General features: G+C 37.0%; 2 protein-coding genes across 5 annotated transcripts; one reads left to right on the forward strand and one right to left on the reverse strand.

Moving 5' to 3' along the window:
- Positions 1-11,223: 11,223 nt before the first annotated feature.
- On the reverse strand, positions 11,224-13,814 carry LOC130711102 (aldehyde dehydrogenase family 7 member A1-like). Of its 4 annotated transcripts, none has more exons than XM_057560567.1 (7): positions 13,664-13,814; positions 13,457-13,551; positions 13,229-13,308; positions 12,573-12,803; positions 11,988-12,074; positions 11,693-11,822; positions 11,224-11,576 (listed from the first exon to the last, which is right to left on the reverse strand). In XM_057560567.1, the coding sequence occupies exons 4-7, from the start codon at positions 12,596-12,598 to the stop codon at positions 11,433-11,435; spliced, it is 387 nt and encodes a 128-aa protein (XP_057416550.1). In that variant the 5' UTR covers positions 12,599-12,803; positions 13,229-13,308; positions 13,457-13,551; positions 13,664-13,814; the 3' UTR covers positions 11,224-11,432. The 4 variants fall into 4 exon arrangements, with proteins under 4 accessions (XP_057416550.1, XP_057416551.1, XP_057416552.1 ...); XM_057560568.1 differs by having other exon boundaries at positions 13,457-13,548; positions 13,664-13,788; XM_057560569.1 differs by lacking the exon at positions 13,664-13,814 and having other exon boundaries at positions 11,224-11,414; positions 11,504-11,576; positions 13,457-13,630.
- A 433-nt stretch (positions 13,815-14,247) lies between these two features.
- Positions 14,248-19,775, forward strand: LOC130711101 (nucleotide-sugar uncharacterized transporter 1-like). The gene is made up of 7 exons (XM_057560565.1): positions 14,248-14,595; positions 15,417-15,568; positions 15,685-15,890; positions 15,978-16,071; positions 16,997-17,163; positions 17,425-17,595; positions 18,984-19,775. Exons 1-7 carry the CDS (start codon positions 14,523-14,525, stop codon positions 19,255-19,257), a joined length of 1,137 nt encoding a protein of 378 aa, XP_057416548.1. The 5' UTR covers positions 14,248-14,522; the 3' UTR covers positions 19,258-19,775.
- The last annotated feature ends 3,498 nt before the right edge of the window (positions 19,776-23,273 follow it).

A 23,273-nucleotide genomic window follows, 5' to 3' on the forward strand; every position in this document is an offset into this window, starting at 1 on the left:
AGTTATGGCTTAATCATATTGTATAGCATGTTAGATGCTATTTTATGATGAGTACTAACTGTTTGATTGACTTAACAGAACCTAGATGTTATCCTAGGAATGGATTGGTTGTCCCGCTATCATTGTCTTTTGGACTGCAACCGAAAGAGAGTGGTATTTCCTTATTCGGATCTTTCCAAGTATTTATCTGCCAATCACATTAGCGTCTCTTTGAACGAGGGATCTCAAGAATATTCCGTTCTGCTGAGTTTGGAGAGTAAAGGGAATCCGGAAGTTTATAGTATTCCAGTGGTGAAAGAATTCACGGATGTTTTTCCTGGCGATGTACCGGGATTGCCGCCTGTACGCGACATTGAGTTTGCTATTGACATCGTACCGGGAACAGGGCCGATTTCGATTGCACCATATCGTATGGCACCTGCGGAACTAGTGGAATTGAAGTCCCAACTAGAAGATCTCTTGTCAAAGGGATTTATCCGACCAAGCGTTTCACCTTGGGGAGCGCCAGTTTTATTGGTGAAGAAGAAGGACGGGAAATCGAGATTATGTGTCGACTACCGACAACTGAACAAAGTAACCGTCAAGAATAGGTATCCGTTACCTAGAATTGATGATTTGATGGATCAACTGCGAGGAGCTGCGATATTCTCAAAGATCGATCTGAAGTCGGGTTATCATCAAATCAGAGTCAAGACCGAGGATATTCAGAAGACGGCATTCAAAACCCGTTATGGACACTATGAGTATTTAGTGATGCCATTTGGGGTGACAAACACACCTGCGATATTCATGGATTACATGAATAGGACGTTCCATACATTCTTGGATCGATTCGTCGTGGTGTTTATCGACGACATTCTGATCTACTCAAAGAATGCTGAGGATCATGAAGGGCACCTGCGCCAAGTTTTACAAGTGCTGAGGGAGAAGGAGTTGTATGCCAATCCTTCTAAGTGCGAATTTTGGCTCGAAGAGGTAAAATTCTTAGGCCATGTGATTTCTAAGGAGGGGATAGCTGTGGACCCAGCAAAGGTAGAGACCGTATTGTCATGGGAACGGCCAAAGACAGTGACTGAGATCAGAAGTTTTGTCAGTTTAGCGGGATACTATCGTCGCTTTATCGAGAATTTCGCGAAGATTGTTGGACCGTTGAATCAACTTACGAGGAAGGACCAACCTTTTGCATGGACTGAAGCGTGCGAAACTAGTTTTCAGACTATGAAGGAACGGTTGACGACATCACCTGTACTCGTCTTACCGCAACCAGAGGAACCTTATGAGGTATACTGTGATGCTTCGCATCAAGGTTTGGGATGTGTGCTGATGCAACATCGGAAGGTAGTTGCTTATGCTTCAAGACAACTGAAGGTTCATGAGAAGAATTATCCAACTCATGACTTAGAGCTAGCTGCCATCGTATTTGCGCTGAAGATTTGAAGACATCACTTATATGGATGCAATTTCACCATATTCAGTGATCATAAGAGCTTGAAGTACTTGTTTGAGCAGAAGGAGCTGAACATGAGACAACGTCGGTGGATGGAATTTCTCAAGGATTATGAGTTCACTCTGATCATCCTGGAAAGGCGAACGTTGTTGCTGATGCCTTGAGCAGGAAGATGCACATCTCGTCGATGATGGTGAAAGAGCTGCAATTGCTGGAACAATTTAGAGATTTGAGCTTGGATGTGAGATTGTCCGAAGGAGAACTGAAGTTCGGAATGATCAGAATCACAAATGGATTGATGGAAGAAATCCGAGACCAACAGTTACAAGATGAGTTTCTGCTCGGGAAAAGGAATTTGGTAAGTCAAGGTAAAGACCCAGAATTCAAGGTAGGACGTGACAATATCCTACGGTGCAAGGATAGGGTTTGTGTGCCTAACAACCCTGACTTGAGAAGATTGATTATGGATGAGGGTCACAAGAGCAAGTTAAGCATTCATCCTGGAATGAAAAAGATGTATCAGGACTTGAAGGTGAATTTTTGGTGGCCAGGAATGAAAAGACAAGTGGCTGAGTATGTAGCTGCATGTTTGACATGTCAGAAGGCAAAGGTGGAACATCAGAAATCTTCAGGTATGCTACAAAGCTTGGATGTACCAGAATGGAAATGGGATAGCATATCAATGGATTTCGTCGTGGCCTTGCCAAGAACTCAGAAGGGATACGATTCTATTTGGGTAATAGTGGATCGATTGACTAAGTCGGCTCATTTCGTACCTGTGAGAACTACGTACAACGTGGAGAAACTATCAGAGATTTATATAGCTGAGATTGTACGACTCCATGGAGTACCGACCGGTATTGTTTCCGATCGAGACCCAAAGTTTACATCACATTTTTGGGGAGCTCTACAAGAGGCTTTGGGAACGGGGCTGAGACTAAGTTCTGCTTATCATCCGCAGATTGATGGACAGACTGAGAGAACAATCCAGTCGTTGGAGGATTTGCTACGCGCTTGCGTGTTAGACAACAAGGGCAGTTGGGATACCTTACTACCATTGATTGAGTTCACATACAACAACAGTTTTCATACGAGCATTGGTATGGCACCGTATGAGGCTTTGTATGGCCGCAAGTGTAGGACACCTCTATGTTGGTATCAAAATGGAGAAAATCTGTTAGTAGGACCGGAACTTCTGCAACAGACGACTGAGAAGATCAAGCAGATCAGAAAGAAGATGAAGACTTCTCAGAGTAGACAGAAGAGTTATGCAGATCAAAGACGCAGAACTCTGGAATTCGAAGAGGGAGATCATGTGTTTCTGCGAGTTACTCAAACGGCGGGAGTTGGTCGAGCAATCAAGTCAAAGAAGCTTACGCCGAAGTTTATTGGACCTTATCAGATCACTCGTCGAATAGGACCAGTCGCATATCAGATTGCACTACCTCCATTTCTATCGAACATTCATGACGTATTCCACGTGTCACAACTGAGGAAATATATTGCGGATCCGACACATGTTATCGAGCTGGATGACATTGAGTTGAAGGATGATCTGTCTTTCGAGACACCGCCAATTAGCATTGGTGACACCAGGATAAAACAGTTGAGAGGAAAAGAGATCGAGTTAGTGAAAGTCATTTGGAATAAAGACACCGGTGATGCGACATGGGAGTTGGAGGAGAAGATTCAAGAACAGTATCCAGAACTTTTTACTGAACCCTAAGTTTCGAGGTCGAAACTTACTTTTTGGAGGGTAGTAATGTAAGGCCCAAGTTTTTAAACTTATGTCAAGTAAATAGAATCCTATTCACGATTAGGGTTGATGTATCGTGAAGGGAAACCTGAACTAGAGTTTACCAAATGAAATAAATATATGAAGGAGAAAGTTCAGGAAAAGTCTGAGGATCGTATCGAAGTCGATAAAAGTTATAGCACGATCGTTATACGCTTAAACCTAGGTCAGAAACCCTAGTAAATAGCTAGTTTTCACTTATAGGCATGATGGAAGTTAATTCCAAAAATCTTCAGAGAAATGTTAGAACTTCTCTTTTTCCATATATCACAATCGTTTCGAGGTGAAACTCTAGGATCTACGAACGTCCGAATCCAATCATCGGAAGTTTGCCGAAACCGAAACCCTGGTATTTCAAAACCCTAGAATCACCCGACGATGAAGACTTTTTCTATTCAGAACATCAAATGAAGATTCTACACGCGTACACCCATTTCTCTTGATGATTTCAATCTTTCTTCAGAAGGAAGTTTTCTATTCCGACATCCGATGCAAAAAGCAACTTATCGGGTAAAATAGTTTTATACCGATTATGCATTAGTCGAAAAAAATACAAGGAGACTTTTTTATAGTTTTGGATTTCTTTTGCCAAAACCTATCTTATAATTCACGGAGAATGAAGCCAGAAAAATCAGATTCGCGAAACTTTCATTTTACCGCGTTTTGCCAACCTCTATATATAGCAAGAAAGAAGAGAAAAATCACAAAATCTTACCCATTTTCTTCCAAGAGGCCGCGAGTTTGAGAGGAGAGGAGGAAGAAGAGCTTTTGTTCAATTCTTGCTTGATCGTCGATCAATCAGTTGCTACTTCAAGGTGTCGAGGTATAGTCGATAATTCTTACCTCTGATCGCTTTTTCCATAGCTTTTCTATAGACTTTTCTGAGCTGATAGTTTTGAGGTTTTTGCAAAACTATCCTGAATATTTCATTTTTGATTCTAAACATCTTCCTTACTTGCCCAAGATCACTTCTGCCGGATTAGATTTTCCGTAATGTCGCCGGATTTCCGCCGGAATCAATTTATGCCTTAAATACCCATTTTTGGAGTAAAGCTTCAACCGTTAGGCTGAAAACTATCGCCTTAGCTTAGTGCTAGTAGGATTAGTTGTCATAAACGTCGTTAGTAATGTCCCTGTCAAATTTGCTTTTTGGGATTTCAGTTTTGAAATTCTAAGTTAAAAATCATGACCAAAATACCCCTGCGACAGTTTTTGATCCGATAATTTTTCCGAGTTTAGAATACCCTTAGTTACGGCTAATGAAAGCATAGGAACCAAGTTTGATCGAAGAAAAATCGAACCCTACAATTACCAAAAGTGGCCGAGCCCTATAGGGGAGGAGGAGGAAAATTCCTTTTTCGAAAACTTGTCCTTTCGCGCTAGATTATCGTACCTCGGAGTATGTATTACTTCGTGTAACCTTAGTGAGTATCGATAGCTTAGTTTCCGATAGATTCTGATAGTATTCTGTGGTTTTACTTTAAAGGTGCTTTTGAGGAATTTCCTGAGGAGCAACGCTTTGCTTGTGAGGAAGAGTTCGAAGATCACTCTGGAGAACCTACAGGTGAGGGCTTCTCACTGAATCTCTAGATAATGCTTAGGGTCGATGCTTTCGACATTGTTTACTGTTTATGCACTTGTTTGTGTTTGATTGGGAAAATGTTTTCTGAGGCTTCGGCTGACAATGTAGATGATTCATCTACTGAATGTTTTTGAGAGTGAATTACATGCTAAGTGCTAATTGGGTAATTTAGGATGTGTGATGCATGCCTTATATGCTAAGTGCTATGTGGTTAATGCTTAATATGTTGATATATGACGTGTTGATTGATTGTGCTGAGTTAATTATGCTTTTGCAATGAAATCTGAGTTTCTGAATAGTGAGAATAGCGGGCTGGTCATGCCGATTTTATTTTGAGAGTTTTGAGAAAGTTTGATAGGACGAATGAGATTCGGACCTTGTTATGGTGTTTCAGGGATCGAGACATTCTCTGGTATCATTTGGGGATTAGGTGATCCCGAGAACTTATAAGATTTTGCGATAAGACTAAAAGGATATTATTTTGAAAAGAAAACTCATAAGACATTAAACAACCTCTAAATCTTCAATTAATGATAATAAACTCGAAAGGAAGCTTCGGATGCAAATCTTAGTTTTTGGAAAACGAGAAGTGTCGTCGGATCCAATCGTTGAGGAAGTTGAGAAGTGTTGAGTATGTTGATGTTCTTGTGCTGTTGGAGCAGCTGTGTTGAGTATGTTGATGCTCTTGTGCTGTTGGAGCAGCTATGTGTTGTTGGGCTATCCTGGGGATAAGTCCGGGAAACCGTTAGTTTCCGAGAGTGTGATACTCTGTGCTCGTTGAGCAGTTGTGACCATCGGATTGAGATGAGTCGGATGATTTGGAGATCATCGTGGGTTATGTGTTGTTGTGAAGAAGTGTCTTTTGTCGCAGAATCGACTGTTACCTTAGGGTAAGCTTTTAGAGACTTTAATTTAACTAGAACACGTGGCGACGTGTCGAGTGAGATTCGGAGACGTTGTTTGACTAATCATCCTGCATTCATGCAACATTAATGAGGTATTAACACAAGACGTACTCTGGACCTCGTCGGTTTCCAAAATGGTCATAAGACTCGGAATGCCGTGTAAGAGCGTTTGTAGACGTCTCTTGTAGCAGACCGAAATGGCAGACCTACGGGTTACGGCTGATCTGACTACCGTTGTTGTTGGAGTAAGAGGCACGCGGGCCGAAATGGTCCCACCGTGGCTGGTGCTAGGGCTGATCCGTTGATGTCCATCCGTTCCGGAATGCATATTGGTTGACTGGGTTAACCTGCATTGCATATCATGCAACATGCATACTAATTTAGTTGTCGAATGTGATTGTTATTTGTTAATCCTATTTGGAACATGTTAATTGTTATTATTGCTGTTATGTTCATTATGGAATATGCAACCCTAGGATGTTATCCCTAGCTATAAGCCTAAGTGGCTATTATATTATCTGTATCTATCGGTGCTATTAATTACGTAATTCTTTGGAGTTGACCCTCGCGTCTTCTGTGTGTGCTTTGGCGGACAACGCCTTTTGTCAGATGTCCATTGCGGACTGGTTCACAATGGTCCACCCTTCGGGGGGGATCAGATATGAGATGATTGACCAGGATGACCCCGGTTCGTGGGTGGTAGACCCCGCTAGCCATCGCGCGACGTACTCCGGGAGGATCATGGAGGACCATGTAGATAGTGGAGGATTCTTGAGGTCAGGAGTGCTGCGGAGATGCTCTGTCAGCTTCAACTTGCCACCGGGCGTTCACTGTGGACCAGGATTTGGAGGAGCACCGCCGCCACCTTCGTCTTCGGATGAGGAGGACCCCTCCGAGGAGGAGCCTGTGGGAGTGCATTCATCAGAGTCCAGCACACCCAGCGTTGCGATCATTGATGATCAGGGTTCGGGCCCTAAGCCCGTGAGTCCAGCATCGGAGCGTATTGCGGTTGCGAGGGGAGGACGGATAGGGTTGGTAGACTTAGTCGTTCTGGATTCTGATTCAGACGACGATCATGCTAGCACGTAGGTTTAGTGCTGGTGTGAGCTCCTCGAGTTAGGATTAGTGTAGGAGTAGAGTTTTAGCTCTGACAGTCTTTGCTTCATTTGTTTCTTTGGGGACAGGGTAGTTCCGCCTATAGCTTTTTGTGTGGTTTCCTTACGGGAATCACAGAGAGTTGGTTGGACTTAAGAGGTCTTGTTTCAGGCCGATGGGCCAGCTCATTCTCAGTTTTGAGGGATGGTGTTGCGGACACTTCACCCTTTTCATTTGGTTTGTACATATTGCCTACGGGCGCTACTCTTCTATTACCCGTCACTGGAGGCTTACTCGTGACGAGGTTGCTACTTACAGCGGGGGCTGTTATATATATTGTATATTAGTTTTATTGCTTTTCGCTTTTGAGTTTTATTTAATTCAGTCTTGTCTATATTATTATCAAAAAAAAAATATTCACGTTTTTCCGCATTAAGTTTACTTTTGGTTACTAAAGTGACGCCACCGAAATCGGGGTGTTACATAAAAGGTGAAGAAAAAGAATAGGTAACATCAATTAATTGTCAATTAAGATTGTTAATTTCTAGTAATTGTCAATTAAGATTTTTTGAGAAAAATTAGGGAAGAAACAACTAACAAAGTGGCAGGTAATGGTGAGTAATAGATTTTTTTTTTAATATTTGAGGTCTTATTTGTAAAAATATGAGGCCTTTTTTACTTTGAAAAAAAAAAATTTTTTTTGAGGCCTAAAGCCCTAGCTTGGGTCGCTTGACCCTTGGGCCGGCCCTGAAGCAGATATTTTGCTTCATGGATTGATAGGATCTGTTAGCTAGATAGTTCCAACAAGTGTGATACGATATAGGCATATAAGATGTAGCTATATATAACCTTGCTCTGCTCTGTAAATAAAATGTGGCTTATGTGTTGCATTGCATGCCGTAAATATATATGCCTGCCTGCATAATAATATATAGAGCAAAGATCGAGAACATTTGCGAATAAAGATATTCTATTGGTCATGTCAAGGAAATTAATTGCAAAGTATGCCATGAAAATTAAACCAACCCTCATCTAACTATCTTATTGTCAGTACTCATTACTGATAGTATAATGCTAACTCTAAAAGCAAACATATATACTATGTATATCATTGAATATACAATATGTTCTTCATAAATTTTACAGCAAGTATATAAGCAATTCTAATTCTGAGAGTTTTTTTTTTCTTTCGATATGACTGAAACTCGTTTAACTTGGACCGGCATAAAGGTCGAAATATCCACAGAAATAAATGTGGTTACTTCATAACGAACCTCCTCAATCCATATTAAACCGGCGAATGAGTAAGTTTTCCTGGCAAGCAAATCCGCCACATAATTGCCAAAACGGTGCACAAACTAAATAGTCATTACATCAAAAGAACGACAAAGAAAATTACATTCTCGAATAATAGAAACTAGATAGAATGACCATCTGGGGGCTTCTTCCATCTCAAACAATTTTAGACAATATTTCGTTTCGAAGCAAATATGACGAAAACCAAGTTGTGAGGCTAAGACAATAGCCCACCGCAACGCACACGCCTCCGCCAACATCGGAGAGGAAGCCGACACCGGGAAGGTACGTAGCTGCCGAAGCAAGAACTAGACTCTTATGATCCCTGGCCACCATACCAATACCTATCGAGACCACCGAGACTTGAATGACACATCAAAATTTATCTTTACTACCCCTCCATGGGTCACGGCGCGCCACACAACCCCCATAACTGAATCTTGTCGCGACATAGTCTGAGAGTTACTGTCACAACATATATTTATGAAATAATTTTTAAGCTGATTATTTAGTGTGGAAGGTTCTTAAAAAAACACACTTAAGAATAAAAATGAGTGAAATTAATGAATACTTTGTGGGGGCACATTCTAATTATTGAGCAAGATATAACACAATTATTATCCTAATTAATACTCTACTATGCTTCCATTTTATGAAAAACACTAGTACTTTTACCCGTGCGATGCACGGGGATATTCATTTTTGTTTTTTTGTGTGTACTTTTTCCAAATTTATGTGTTCTTTTAAAAGATATTTTATAGATTAAAAGAATTAAATTTATTTTATATATATGAAATCATAAATTTGTATGTTTTATTTTTGTATTGAAAGTTTGATTTTGTTTTTTGAGTTGCTATTTTGTTTTTACTTTTGTACTTATTTTCCTAAATGCTTGACTGATAGTTTTTCGATATTTATAAAATATGTGCTAAAAATAGTCATTGAATATTTTTTTTAATTGGAATAATTACATTGATAGTAGAATAGAAAGTGTATCGTTCACATTTCTTGTAAGAAATCTTCTTCCACATTGCGAAAGACTTCTTCATACCATAATATCAATCTTTCAAATTCTCATATTAAAGTGTATTTAACTTTCCTTTTTATTTGAAATTATAGCAATTTAAAAATGGACAAAAATAAAAAAAATAACGCCTTGCCTTCGTGATATTTTTTATTTTTTATTTTTCATTTTCTGGTTTAAGCTTTTTATTTAAACATTTAGAAATACTACACCTTTTTTAATTTGGAATTCAACAATAGTAAATTTTAGTTTCAAAAAAAAACAATAGTAAATTTCCAGCATTGATATAAATTTAATTTTAAAATAATCAAATTTCATTTTTTTGGATTAATATATTTTATAAATTCTAACTAATTAATCATATCTTTTGAAATTCCTAACTGATATTAATCACATATTAACCACTAAAATTTTCAATAAACACATATTTTTTTGACGGGCAATAAACACATATTAATCACATGTAAGTGAAATAATTGTAGTGCAAAGTTTTTTTCCCATTAATTAATTAATTAATTATTAAGGAAGGTATTTTTTTGTATTTCCATTATGAGCATGAATGTGAATGTGTTGTGTGGTTTTTAAATTATAAAACCAACATAAAAAATTATTTTGCATTGATATCAAATTTATGTTAAAACTCTTTTCAAAAAACAAATTATGTTAAAACTATCAACTTCCACTTTTTAGGATTAATATTTGAAATTCCTAACTGATATCAATCACATATTAACCACTAAATTTTGCAATAAACACGTATTAATCACGTGTAAATGAAATACTCCCTCCATTCCACAAAGTTTGTTGTTTAAGGTTGTGGCACAAAGACTAAGATGACAATTATTAATAGTATAATGTTATTATTGTACCCTTATTTAATTTTACTACTAAGTGCAACAATTAAATTTTACTCGGATAGAGAAGAGTTGTAGTTGGTTGATATGAGAGGTGATAAGTGAGAGAAAATTTATTAAATGAGGGTATAGTTGGAAAAAAATTAGCAAAAAATGCATTGATTTTCTAAAACAACAAACATTTTGCGATATTGAAAAATGGTCCAAAACAACAAACTTTGTGGAACGGAGGGAGTAATTGTAGTGCAAAGATTTTTTTTTCCATTAATTAATTATTAAGGAAGATATTTTTTTTGTATTGCCATTATGAGCATGAATGTGTTGTGTGGTTTTTAAATTATAAAACTAACATTAAGTTTTTTTTTTTTGCATTGATATCAAATTTATGTTAAAACTATCAACTTCCACCTTTTTTTTAAGGATTAATATATTCTATAAATTCTAACTAATTAATCATGTTCTTTTTTTTCCCATTCACCAAAAAAAAAAATTAATCATGTTCTTTGGAGTTCCTAACTAATATTAACCACTAATTTTGTCATGAACACAAATTAACCACATGGAATAGAAATAGATAGTTGTAGCGCAAAGGGTTTTTCCATTAATTAAGGGTTTTCAATTCTTTATTGGCCTCCATGGTATGAAGTGGAGCCACTTCCCACTGGGAATGACCTAGGGTATTGGGTGGTTTAACATTGAATGTAGAAAATTGAATAGAGTCCGGCTTGTGTTGGGTTAAAGTACCCCTTGTGCTTAATTTCAATATAATTTATATTGCTTATAAAAAAAAAGATAGTGTTCCGGCGAACATTGATAAGCTATTGGTATTCAATTATTCATCTAGTCATGGTAGATGCTTTTGTTGATTTTTTTAAAATTCCTTGTAGAGTGGAAGGGAGAGTAAGGCCATGAATTGGTTCTTTTTTTTTTCTTTTCAGTTTTCTTCTTTGTTGTGCCCAAATCTTTAAATACCACAATGACTCCTTTTGTAGTACTTTCTGCTGTTGCCATTTTTCTTTTTCATTCACTTTTCATGTAGCTTCGTTCATGAGATAGTTTTTGTTTGGATTCATTGCTTCGTTGGTATTAGATTAAGAGTTTGTCATGTCTCCCTTGCAAGTTTTTTTCTTAGATTTTCCAATTCAACACTTCTAATCTCAAGATTAAAAAAGTTTAGTTATCATCAGCTAACCATTAATATAAAACAGTCACTAACCAAGGAAGAGATTTCAAGAAGCTAATTTACACACGCACAACATGGAATCATGAAAATAAAATAGCATATATATGGATTTTGTTGAGAATTCAAGTGCGGAGAATCAAATCCGAAAAACTACCTTCAATGCCATCATCCATTTACTCTCATCAATGGTAACTCCCAGCGCTACAAAATTGGATGACTCTTGCTCTAGAAAACTGAGGAGAAGCAGCAATTCAGCACCAGAATTCACCACATAACCAATCTTTGCAAAGGGAGTGATCATGGATATAGATAAATAAATTACATTCTGATGGTGTAATCGATCCATTCAATTGTCGGCTTAGCCCAACCGCATAATCACACATATGAATAATTTCCTGTGATGGACAGAGTGAAAGGTTAAAAAACTTCGTATACAAATGTTATGTGCAAATACTAAATCTTTTCATCTGCTATATGTTACAACATTGCAGAATCATGAGAATTGCCACACCTGCACCTCCCTAATTCCATCTGGAAGGCATCTCAAGAGACACCAGCCTTCCCCGAGATCGAATTTGGCCCTTAGTGCCTCACCAATCTGTCTTGCAATCTCACCTCTTTTGGCCTTTGGGTGCCAGAATCTGCAAGAACATCACATGAGTAGAGCAAATCCTAATTTAGTTTCAAATAGTACCTAAATGCAGTACCGGCTATGGAAGTTCTATCATTTTAGACGATAAAACTGACCAAGCAAAATTCTCTAAAAATTATACAAATCAAGAGAAATTAAAAAAGAGAACACTCACTGCCATGCACATCTTAGCTGCTTCAATGCAAGCCTGCAACCTCTCTGTATAATCTTGCATACTTCCGTCGGAAACCATAGCAATAGTCTAATCTTAAATCACCAATAATTAGACTATGACAATGAAAGCCAAAATACCAAGAAACAATTATATCAGCAATCAAACTCAAACTCAAATCTGTTCTACTTCCATCACCTAGGATTGGAAAAATAAAAAATCTCTCTTTTCCGCCACACTAAATTATGTAGAAGTTCATAAAAGTGATAAAACAGAAAAGAGTGAAAAAAATGGAGGTAATAAGGCCAACCTAATGAATCAATAAAAGAACTTGATATAAAATTTGGATATTTTTCATCTATGAATTAAGAAGTTCAGGTACATATTAAACGCAATACGATGCTAAATATTGAATAAGCATGTTAATGTAAAAGGATTAAAAAACCCCACAATGAACGGCAGAATGGACAGAGCAAGAGGGTTCTGTTAGCTACAGCTGAAATACCCAAAACAGGAAAATTGCAATTAAGAAAAAACAGGGGAATCAATCAAATGGTGATTTCAAGAAGTGGTTGTTAATGGGAGAACCTGGAGAAGTAAAGTTTGGATCTCATACGTTCCCATCAATGGCGAGAATCAGAGGAGGAAAAGGACGACTTGTCGGATACACCGCTGTGCTCCTCTTCACCCTGAATCCATGCTGGTATCGAAGGCAGAGAAGCCACCAGAGGTGGAGAATCAGCTTGCTCATTGATCCTGTCGCGGTTCTCGGCAAGGGCGTCATTTTCCTTGATGTGTTGCTTACCTTCCCCTCTTATGCTAGAAAAAAGCAGCCAAAACAAAATTAAGCTGGGCTACATTCACTTTCATATGCTACTTAGCCAATGTAGTCACTACTCCTGCCACCTCATCTCTATTTCTATACATGGCAATTGGTACCTGGGACTGATAACCTTCAAGTCAGGTCTTATTTGGCTAAATCATTTCTTTCTTCCTACTCCTTTACCTTGCTTATAGACACTTGTCACACTTATTTGGCTAAATCATGTCATTGATTCCAAAAATATCAATGACATGTTATCAAATTTTCTGCAATTCATAGATTTGGGCCTAGATAGTCCTAACTCCACTATCAGCCAGATAACAGTAGCCTACAAACTAAGGGAATAAAACATCAGAGACAAAAAAAATTGGGCCTTTCAAGGACAACAGAGAGAGAGAGAGAGGGAAATGAAATTCAATACCACAATCAAGAACAACGTAGAAGAACGACACCAATGCACAAACTGGAACCCCATAATCCCAGAGCATAGGTGCACCAAATCTGCAGAACAGGAATCACAGTGAACAATTTGAATCAAACTTGCTTAGCCAAAAATCATCTCCATCACGAAGTGGGAAAAAAAAAACAAAGGGAACGAATGGATGCTTGGAGGAAGAACGAATCACAGTCGTGAGAAAGAGAAACAAACCTGAAAATTTGCAGGAAAACCCAAATCGAGTATGAGCACCCAGCCAGCAGCCACCATTTAAGGAACAATGTCCGGTGCCAAACCTCAGCCATCTTCTACATCAGGATCAGGGAAGAAAAAAACAGAAGGGTAACGATATCAGATCAGGAAAAAAGGGGAACTATATCAGTTCTGAATCCTAGAGACTAACAGAGATGAAATACATACCCAAACGGAGCTGAGATTAAACCTGAGTGAAATAAAATGACTTTTTTACAAAAATACCCATACCCAACTCTTATAGATATTGGAATAAATTGCTGAAGGACCTTTTTGCCCCCAAGGCTGCAAAACTTTGCTTTTATATATATTATTATTATTATAGATAGATAGATAGATGTGCGGCAGCTACCCTAAGCTTCACATGCAGCGATCCGTCTCTGCTAGTTGGTGTGGAATTAATGAAGTTGATAAGGAAAAACTTGCTTCACATGAATTTTCCTTCAATCCTTCATAAATTAGAGACGATCCAGAATTAGGAAAAATAAAAAGATGCAATGGTTCACGAATCACGACTTCCACCGCCGTCCTTAATTATTTTAAGTTTGTAACTCCTGAGCAAGGAATTAAGACATGTTCATTTTCAATATTCTACATACTAATACTATACTACCACGACCACGAGAGCAAAATATTAAACCATATTATTATATAATAATGTCAAGTTTCATAATCTTTCAACTATTGTATGAATCGTCTATGTGTGGCAATCATAAGACGATAGTTTATGAATACGACATCGTTTGAGTGGCAATCATAAGACGACAGAAGAAACGAGGTTTTGTTTGGGAGCGGTGTGTCGCAATGAATGATGTTTGATTTTCCGAAATCAGCGGCATAATCCACGTGTCCAATCTGATGATGTCCCACCCTTTCCCTTTTCTCTCTCAATTTCACTCACACATGACACAACACAAACCCACCCAGTGCCACCAGACACCAGTGGTGCTAGCTAGCTCTTCTTACTCAGCCTCCTCCTCCTCCTTTGTTAGTTAGATAGAGCACACCCTCTTCATTTCTTCCCAAAATGTTTAATTTCTTAATGAGTAAACAGGTCCGAAAGATTCTCAAGCGCAAAGACAGTGATGCTGGTCAAACAGGTAATGCAATGTTAGATTTCCACAATGTGGCTTCCAATATTCCTCATCATCCTTATTACATTGTCTACTGCAACTTTATTTTCTGTGATGATTGGGAGTGAACACATGTGAAATCAATTTAGGATTTCCCAAACAATTTTATCCTTTTTTAGGTTTCTATTATCCGCAGCTCCTTAATATACCTATGTATTTGTGTCTGTCAGTCTTTATTGCAAACTTCTATCAATGCCTTGCAGTTTTGATATTTTTTCAATTCATTTGTATTTGACTCTTAGTGTTCATGATTTATTTATTCTTTTACTATTTGGAGAGTTTGTTTATCAAGCCATTTAAGGCACATGCGGAGAAATTTGGTTATAGCACCAGTTAGGAATGTGAATCAGATGAAGGCCTGTCCAATAGGGAAAATTGGTTATAGCACCAGTTAGGGCAGGGGTGTCAAATCATTAAGAAGGATTTGCATTTTAATGATCTATTTTTAGACATGATTGATGATACATTGTTTAAATCATGTTGCAAACCCAATAGTGGAAACAAACTGCGGTTGTTATTGTTGAATTTCAAATTTTTACTATAGAGCTGGTTTCTTATGTATTCTAGAATTTGGGCCTGTATTTTATATGCTTAATTGCTTACCATAAACTTGGCAATCTTTATTCATATTCATTTCTTATTGATTCACCTCTGAATTGGAATTTGTCCTTTGCAATGATTGATATAAGAATGTCAATCTAGGGCATATTGACGTTTTTCTATAGTGAATAGACTATATTTCTATAAGAAAAATTCACTAATATCTTCCATTACCTTTCACTGCACAGGAAAAGCATTGGAAGACTTGAGAGGCTCTCTGTTCAATGAATTTCGTACCGTTGAAGGTGCAAAACGTCAACAACAGCGTACGTGTGGTCCAGCTGCAGCACTTTCCTTCAATTTTCTGGTTGCAGTTGGTATTATTTTCATGAACAAAATGGTTCGTTCACTCTCTTTCTTTCTATCTGGTGTAGCTATGTTTTGTGTTGAAATTTCAAAGTACTATGGTTTTTATGCAGATTTAATTGACTTCATCTTTTTCGTTGTTTCTTTCAGGTGCTTCAAACTGTCAAATTCAAATTCCCGATATTTCTCTCACTAATTCACTATGTTGTGAGCTGGTTCTTAATGGCTCTACTAAATGCATTTTCTTTCCTCCCTGCATCTCCTTCCTCAAAAACTCCGCTGTCTGCTTTATTTACTCTTGGATTTGTTATGTCTCTATCTACTGGCCTTGCTAATGTCAGCTTGAAGTATAATAGGTAGGTAATTCAACTATCAATATTTTTATTTTGAAGTATTCTTTTAATACTCTTAATTCAATATTAATTCAATATCTATATCTGCAGCATTGGTTTCTATCAGATGGCAAAGATTGCAGTAACACCTTCAATAGTTATGGCAGAATTTGTTTTGTACCGGAAGAAAGTTTCTTGGCCGAAGGTAAATGCATTCACTTTGACTGTCTCGCAAACCCTCAGAAGAAAATTGAAAAATTGATTGAAATAAATGAAGAAAAGAAGAATTTTATTGAATGATAGAGAATAGGAGAAGTGTCTACTCCTAGGGTTTCCCCTTCAACAAAGGATTTACCCTTTCATTTGAACTTTCCAAATTCACACAATGAGTCCTCTCTACTATGTGTCCTTATTTACCTAGTTAAGTCTCCTCTAACTGAATAACTACCCTAACTAATCCTTATTACTACTCCTCTTTACATAAGGGGTTTTAGAATGAGCTAATCTGAAAAACGTGCACATTTTGTTCTATCATCTATGAACTCCTGTGAGCATACATTGTTTTGACCTCAAACAGTATGCATGGAATAATTAATCCCAGATTTGTATTATGAGGTTAAGTGCATGACCAAATTATGAAGTAAGCATGTCTCTTGAACACCCTCGTGAGTCAAGATACCTCAATTACTCCTTTATGTTTGCGGAAGCTCACTGAATGCCTTGGTAGACTTAAAGTGATTAGACCAATAAATTAGTTCAAACTCAAAATTCTAGTTAACCAAAAGGCTCTAGTCACTTTGTGTCTAGGACTATAATTTTAGTATTTAACTATTTATGATTGTGTATTAATTTAGTGATTTATGCCAGTCAAATATCATTGTTTGAATTAGTCAGCCTTCTTTCTCTGGACACAATGAGTTGTGTGTTCTGTATTTCATATATGAATTTCAGTTATTTTCTGTAGGAATTTCTAAAATTGTTCATAAGAGATGGATTTCAGTCAGTTAATATAGCTATGGATATGTTATCTTAAAAACATCAATTAATAAAGTCCCAACTTTTAGAGCATTATAGATATGCTTATCCAATTTTAGATTGAAATGCTTACTATAGGAATGGCAACTCTACAGGCTATTGCATTAACGGTCGTATCTATTGGTGTTGCTGTGGCTACAGTGACTGACCTGCAGTTCCATGTGTTTGGTGCCTTTGTAGCACTGGCGTGGATTGTACCTAGTGCTGCTAACAAAATCCTCTGGTCCCGACTGCAGCAGCAAGAGAACTGGACAGCTTTGGCGTAAGTAATTCATTCATTTATTCTTTAGGCCAGTTTAGGGTTAAAGGAGGAAGATTGTGTGTTAGTCTATGGCAACAGACATAAAACTAGCCTTATTTTTAATATGGATCAAGTGATCCATATAGCCGAACTGACTTAGTGAGATAAAAGTTGTTATTGTTTATAATACTGTTAACCCTGGCCTCCCCTCTCAATTTTCAGCGGTGATTCGCATACAAAGTTGCTTTCTCTTTCTTGCCTAATTTTTTGATTGATCAACAGGTTGATGTGGAAAACAACACCTATTACTTTAATTTTCCTGGTTGCTATGTTACCCTACTTAGACCCTCCAGGTGTACTATCCTTTGATTGGAACTTCAACAACACACTGGTGATTCTTATATCTGCTATTCTTGGATTTTTGCTTCAATGGTCTGGTGCTTTAGCACTGGGGTGAGTTACATGCATTATTCTTCTTTTAATTATTGAATGATTTTTCTGTAAAAATAATTCCAATTTCAGTTTCTGGTAGAATGGTGTAGGAACCACTTGTTTAATATTTCTAGGTTGTTTTAAACACATAATCAAATTTAGTGTTGATTCAACGATGGCTTGACTTCCAATGTGCCAAACATGAACGAGGTCACTTGTTTTTTTTCCCGCTTGCTTTATGATAGTACTTAATGACGAGTGCGAAAAATGTAAGTCACATTTTCTGCTTCCTTAATGGTGAATCAGTGGTTCACTGTTGAAGAGGAATATGCTTTATTTCAGTTGACAAAGGTGGACCGAGAAGCCTGTGGCCGCATTTGATTCCATCTTTGTTTCTTTTGTTCTCATAGTTCCTGATCTTTTATTATTTTAGTTTTTCTCTATTTTTCCAAATTTTTTGTTGTTTTAGAAATCTAAGACCATTTATCACTTTTTATTTCAATGATAGTGTATACCCTCATTTACTAGTTTAAGAAATTTATTGAAATTAGTTGAAAATAGGTTATAAGTAAGCATAAGCTCTTCTCCATAAGCTATTCTGACCAACTTATGAAAATTAGCTCAAACCATCTTATAGGTAGGCCATAAGCTATCCCAAACACTTGCATAAGCGCTAATACTATCATTCTCTTTTTAACATATTTCACTTAAATAAGTGTGTTTTAGTCAAGTTCATATCAATTAAAAAGCTCTTAAACTATGTGCATGACCTCAAACAACAAAAGATGAGGAATGGAGGTAGTAGCATTTCAATTTCAAGGAGGGTCCAGATCACTCTTATTATGAATTATGGGCTACTTATATGCTTTGTTTTAAACAATTACATATGTTTTTTTGCGCCTTTGGCTTATTTATCCGTATTCCTGTAAAGACTTGATAAATTCAGATTTGGCTAGATATTTTTGTAGAAGTCACATATTATTCTAATTTCCTTCCAACATCAATGATATCCATGAACTTCAAAATTCTGAAGTTGTATTTTTTAGTGACAAACCACCCAACTAACCAATCCTCTTAAAAAATACTAAAAGAGTGATCCTCCTTGTATGAGAATTTCGAAAACAGTTTGTATATATTGCATAGTGTAATGGTTATGTGCTAATACTGATGGTGCTCTCTATGTCCAGACTTCAGACGCACTAGTGAATAAGTGTGACATGTTTGTGACATTAATGACAGATCTTTTAAAGACTGTTCTAACATATTGTTTGCCAATGCCAGATATTCACTGATGTTCATTAATTGTTTTTTTTTCGTTGCTGTTTCTATATTACTGTTTTAAACATGCAGTATAATGCATTGTTTCTACCTGGTTTCTTCTTATATTTTCTTGGTCATGAAATTTACAGTGCTACGTCCGCCATCTCGCATGCTGTTCTTGGGCAATTTAAGACGTGTGTACTCCTCCTGGGAAACTATTATCTTTTTGGGTCGAATCCCGGCATAATCAGTATCTGTGGAGCAGTTACAGCCATTACCGGCATGTCTGTTTATACTTGTCTTAATCTGAAGCAGCAATCAAACAAGATATTTCCTCAACAGGTCTCCCATGTAGCAAAATCTAAACTTAGCAAAGAAAATGGCAGTTCCCAAAATGGACATTACGGTGCAGAATCCGTCTAACAAATTAACTTAGCAGTGCATTACATGAAGCATTTTTTATCCATGCTTTCTGTGGTTTCTAGATTCTGATATAACTTATCATTTCGGGTGTTAATAGTGAATTTGTCAATTATGATGTATTGTTTAACTTTTACTAGGGCTTACATGATTCTCTTACTCGAGGTAACTGCTGCTCGAGTTGGAATCCCATCTGTAAATGAATGATTTGGTGGATTCTTCTCGAGAGTTATGGTTTTCTCTGACTTTTAGACTTAGAGCAGGAGCTGCTTTTGCATTTTGTAGTTTCAATAGAAACATACTTTTATCTTGGGGAAATAGGGTTGATTTCAATTTTATTTGTTGTATGAATAGAATTGTTGGCTTGAAGTGTGGACAATGTGGAAGTTCAGCTGTCTTCTATTGAAATTCAAGTATATTGATGTTCAATTGTGACACAATTTTCAATGTCTTTGTCACCATATATTAGGATATATCATTGAAAACTTTGATATCTTGAATAATAGATATGAACTTTCAGATGTTTCTTTAAAGATTAACTTTCTCTACTAATAGTTTTTTTCCTTCTACTCATGCATTGATTTGATCCATGATAATATCTGAGCTACTACTCATGAGCCTACATATTCTGGTAAGAGATATTTTCCTCACATTGGTGGCTGTTTCAGAGAAAAAAAATTGAACTTTTCTGCTACAGATTAAATCTGAGGCCTACACCATCATTAAGGAGTCCTTCACATTTGGTACTACCCAATTAAGTGCTATTATTAAATCTCCTACATCAAACAAATCCTTAACAGCTAGTCTCAATAGACACTAAACATGAGTTTTCATGTTTGAAACACTATAACAAAAATGTATAGTAAATAATGTTAGTGTAATGTGCATATAACTTGTTTGTGACATTTTTGGCTTTTCACAATGATTTTGGCTTCACCATGAGTTTCTACCGTAAACCCAAACATGCACTAAAGCAGTGTTTGGATATCCGTTGGCAACATATGTTAGTACATACTTCAAGAAAAAAAATATTAGGATGAAACTCGGTTCACTTCATGCTTAGTTGATTGCTAAATATGGTAACTAATATCTAAACACACAAGAGTATCCATGACTAGATTTTTTTTTTTGACAACAAAAGAAATTTTATTAAGAGATGAAAGTATCCATGACTAGATATGTACCGCGTGGAGCTGCAAAATGAATCTGTTGACTGAATTTTATCCGTATAATCAAAATATATCTTGGATATGATGGCTGGCATATAGCAACTTAAGAAGTAAAGTATCTGTATTTGATATAACTCAATCTTGGACATTGCAAATTTGCAGCTGTGCCAGTTCATGCACAAGTACAACTACAAGCATAAGCAAACTCAAAGTCTTACCTTAATTAGATTAATTCACACGCAAACAAGCACATAAACACCCACAGAACAACAAAGAAACAGAGAAGCGTTTCACATTTATGACATAGCTCCTCTGTTTTCTGTCCACCCTGGTGTTTACATAAACTGTTAACCTCTTTTTTTATTGAAGAAATGTCTGAAAGATACCAAAAACTGGGACAATCCTCATGTGCAATGCTGCCAATCCCAATCTCTTAGCCTCTGAATTGGACATAAAAAAATGAGACAACACACCCTTTTGGACTTTCCACGTGATTATGCAACATGTTAATCTCATGAGAAATTAATATACAAACCAATTATTCTTTGGTGCTTGTATGTTTCTTAAGTTCTTGATCATCTTGATAAATTTATAAGGAACCTAAGCACATGTTATGTTTCTGATCTAATCTCATTAGCTAGGTTAATTGAATTTTTAATTTTCCTGGTCATGTTCCAGTAGTACAAATGATTCTCCTCATATTTCATAATTCATCAGTATCTACTTGGGATTATGATTTAATCAAACTGTCTCAGTTGACATGGCTTTAAGAGCTTTCTATCATTTCCAAGAAACTTTCATTGGTCAACCAGAGCATATAATGCTCAAATTTAAGCCCACAGGCTTTCTATTAGTTGTCTTTTCCAATTAATGTTGAATAAATCGTTCAATACATGAGTTTTCGATACATGTAATAGAAAAATAATTATGTTAGATACTTAGGTGCATGCATATAAAGAAACTTATATTTAGATTAATTTTTAGTAGTACTAGCATTTAAGCATAGGTAGTCAAATTTAACTTTTCCACCTTCAACGTCTATACTCAAATACTACAAATGAATAAAGAAAATTCATGAATCTTTGAATTACAAATGATTTTTATTGTTGTAGCATGATAGTTGCTCACATCTTCATTTAATTATGGCTTAATCCAGTTTTTGGTCCCCATCTTTTGTCATAAATATGGCTTTGGTCCCTCGCCGGAGCAAAGGTGGGGGCAGGTCCCCAGTTTTTGGCAAAATAGTTGGCTTTAGTCCTTCTGGCCGGTTGGGTCAACGCCGGAGCTCCGCCAGCTGACGTGGCCCTTGCCACGTCAATTAGTGAACCTCGCTGGATTTTTTTTTCTTTTTTCATTAAATTAAAATTAAATCAAATCACAAAAATTAAACATTAATTAACTCTCACCAATTAACCTCCTTTTTAATTAATTAAAATCCTCACCCAGATTCTTCTTCATCATCATCACCATCATCCTTACTCATCTTCTTCTTTTCACTCTCAAACCCAGAAATTTATGGACACTCCATCCCCAACCCCAACCTCATCTTCGCCACTGATTCTTCACACAACACCAACCACACCACGACCCCCAAACCCATCTTCCCTTTCTTTCTTTCTTTTTCACGCTCTCTCTCTGCTTCTGTTACTAGGTTTCTCTGCTTCTTCTTCTTCTTTTTTCCTCTGAAACCCTAGCCACCTCTCCTGCGCCGCCGGCCTCTACTCCGCGCGTGGCTACGATGGATGGCCCGGAATTGACCAGATCTGGGTTTTTCTTATTTGGATTCAGATTTGGCGGCGAGGCGAAGCTCCGGCATGAGATCCAGCAGCTCCTTGACAGAAACTTCGGGCGAAGCGGTTTATTCACCACGACGTCGACAACAGGAACGGCCTCCCGGCGATCAGGTGCTCTTGCCGGCGTACGGGGGCTCCCAAATCAAGCTCGATGACAAAGAGTTTCTTTTGTTCAGGGATGAGGATATTCTGGGAATTTTGGGTGCTTGAGATCGGGTTTGTGCATACAGGGAAATGCTAATTGTGGATTGTTTAGAAATAATCTAGGATCTCATATAGAGAATGCAATTTGGTACCAACATTTATAAGGGAATTTTTTAAGCAAGTTTTGCTTCCTTGTATTCTGAGTAATTGCAATGTGAACTTTATTTGATCTCGTGTTTCATCTTTGTTGTTTTAGTTCTCATTGTGCAATATGTTAATTTCTCTTGGCTGCTAACCTTTTTTTTTTTGAAATGTTGGCTGCTAACCTCAAAAAAAAAAATAAAGTTGATGATGTTGTTAACTAATTTAATAATTTGTGTTTTAATTTTTTTTAAATGAAAAAGAAAAAAAAAATCCACGTGGACTCATTAAATGACGTAGCAATGCCACATGAGATTCCCGGAGCTCCGGCGTTGACCCAATCGGCCGGAAGGACCAAAGCCAACTATTTTACCAAAAACTGGGGACCTACCCCCACCTTTGCTCCGGCGAGGGACTAAAGCCATATTTATGACAAAGGATGGGGACCAAAAACTGGATTAAGCCTTTAATTATTAGGTTGGTGGTTTGATTTTTGCAAATGAGAATGTAACATATTTTGTAACAAGTCATTTATCGTTTAATATGAGCCCCTAGCGAAAAAATTAGTCATCACAGTCGACGGCGGATATCATTAACTATAAAAAAAATACTTTCATTGGATATCATTAAGTATGACATAAATTGGCTGAGTCAGAAGCAGACAATTCCTTGAAACTTTAAGAAATGGAACTTTTGGAACATCCCAAACACCTACATCTATAACAGTAAGGTAACATGAATTAATAATTTTACTCCTATTAGATTTGTTTAT

Source organism: Lotus japonicus, chromosome 4 (genome assembly GCF_012489685.1).
Source record: "Lotus japonicus ecotype B-129 chromosome 4, LjGifu_v1.2".
Classification (NCBI taxonomy): Eukaryota; Viridiplantae; Streptophyta; class Magnoliopsida; order Fabales; family Fabaceae; genus Lotus; species Lotus japonicus.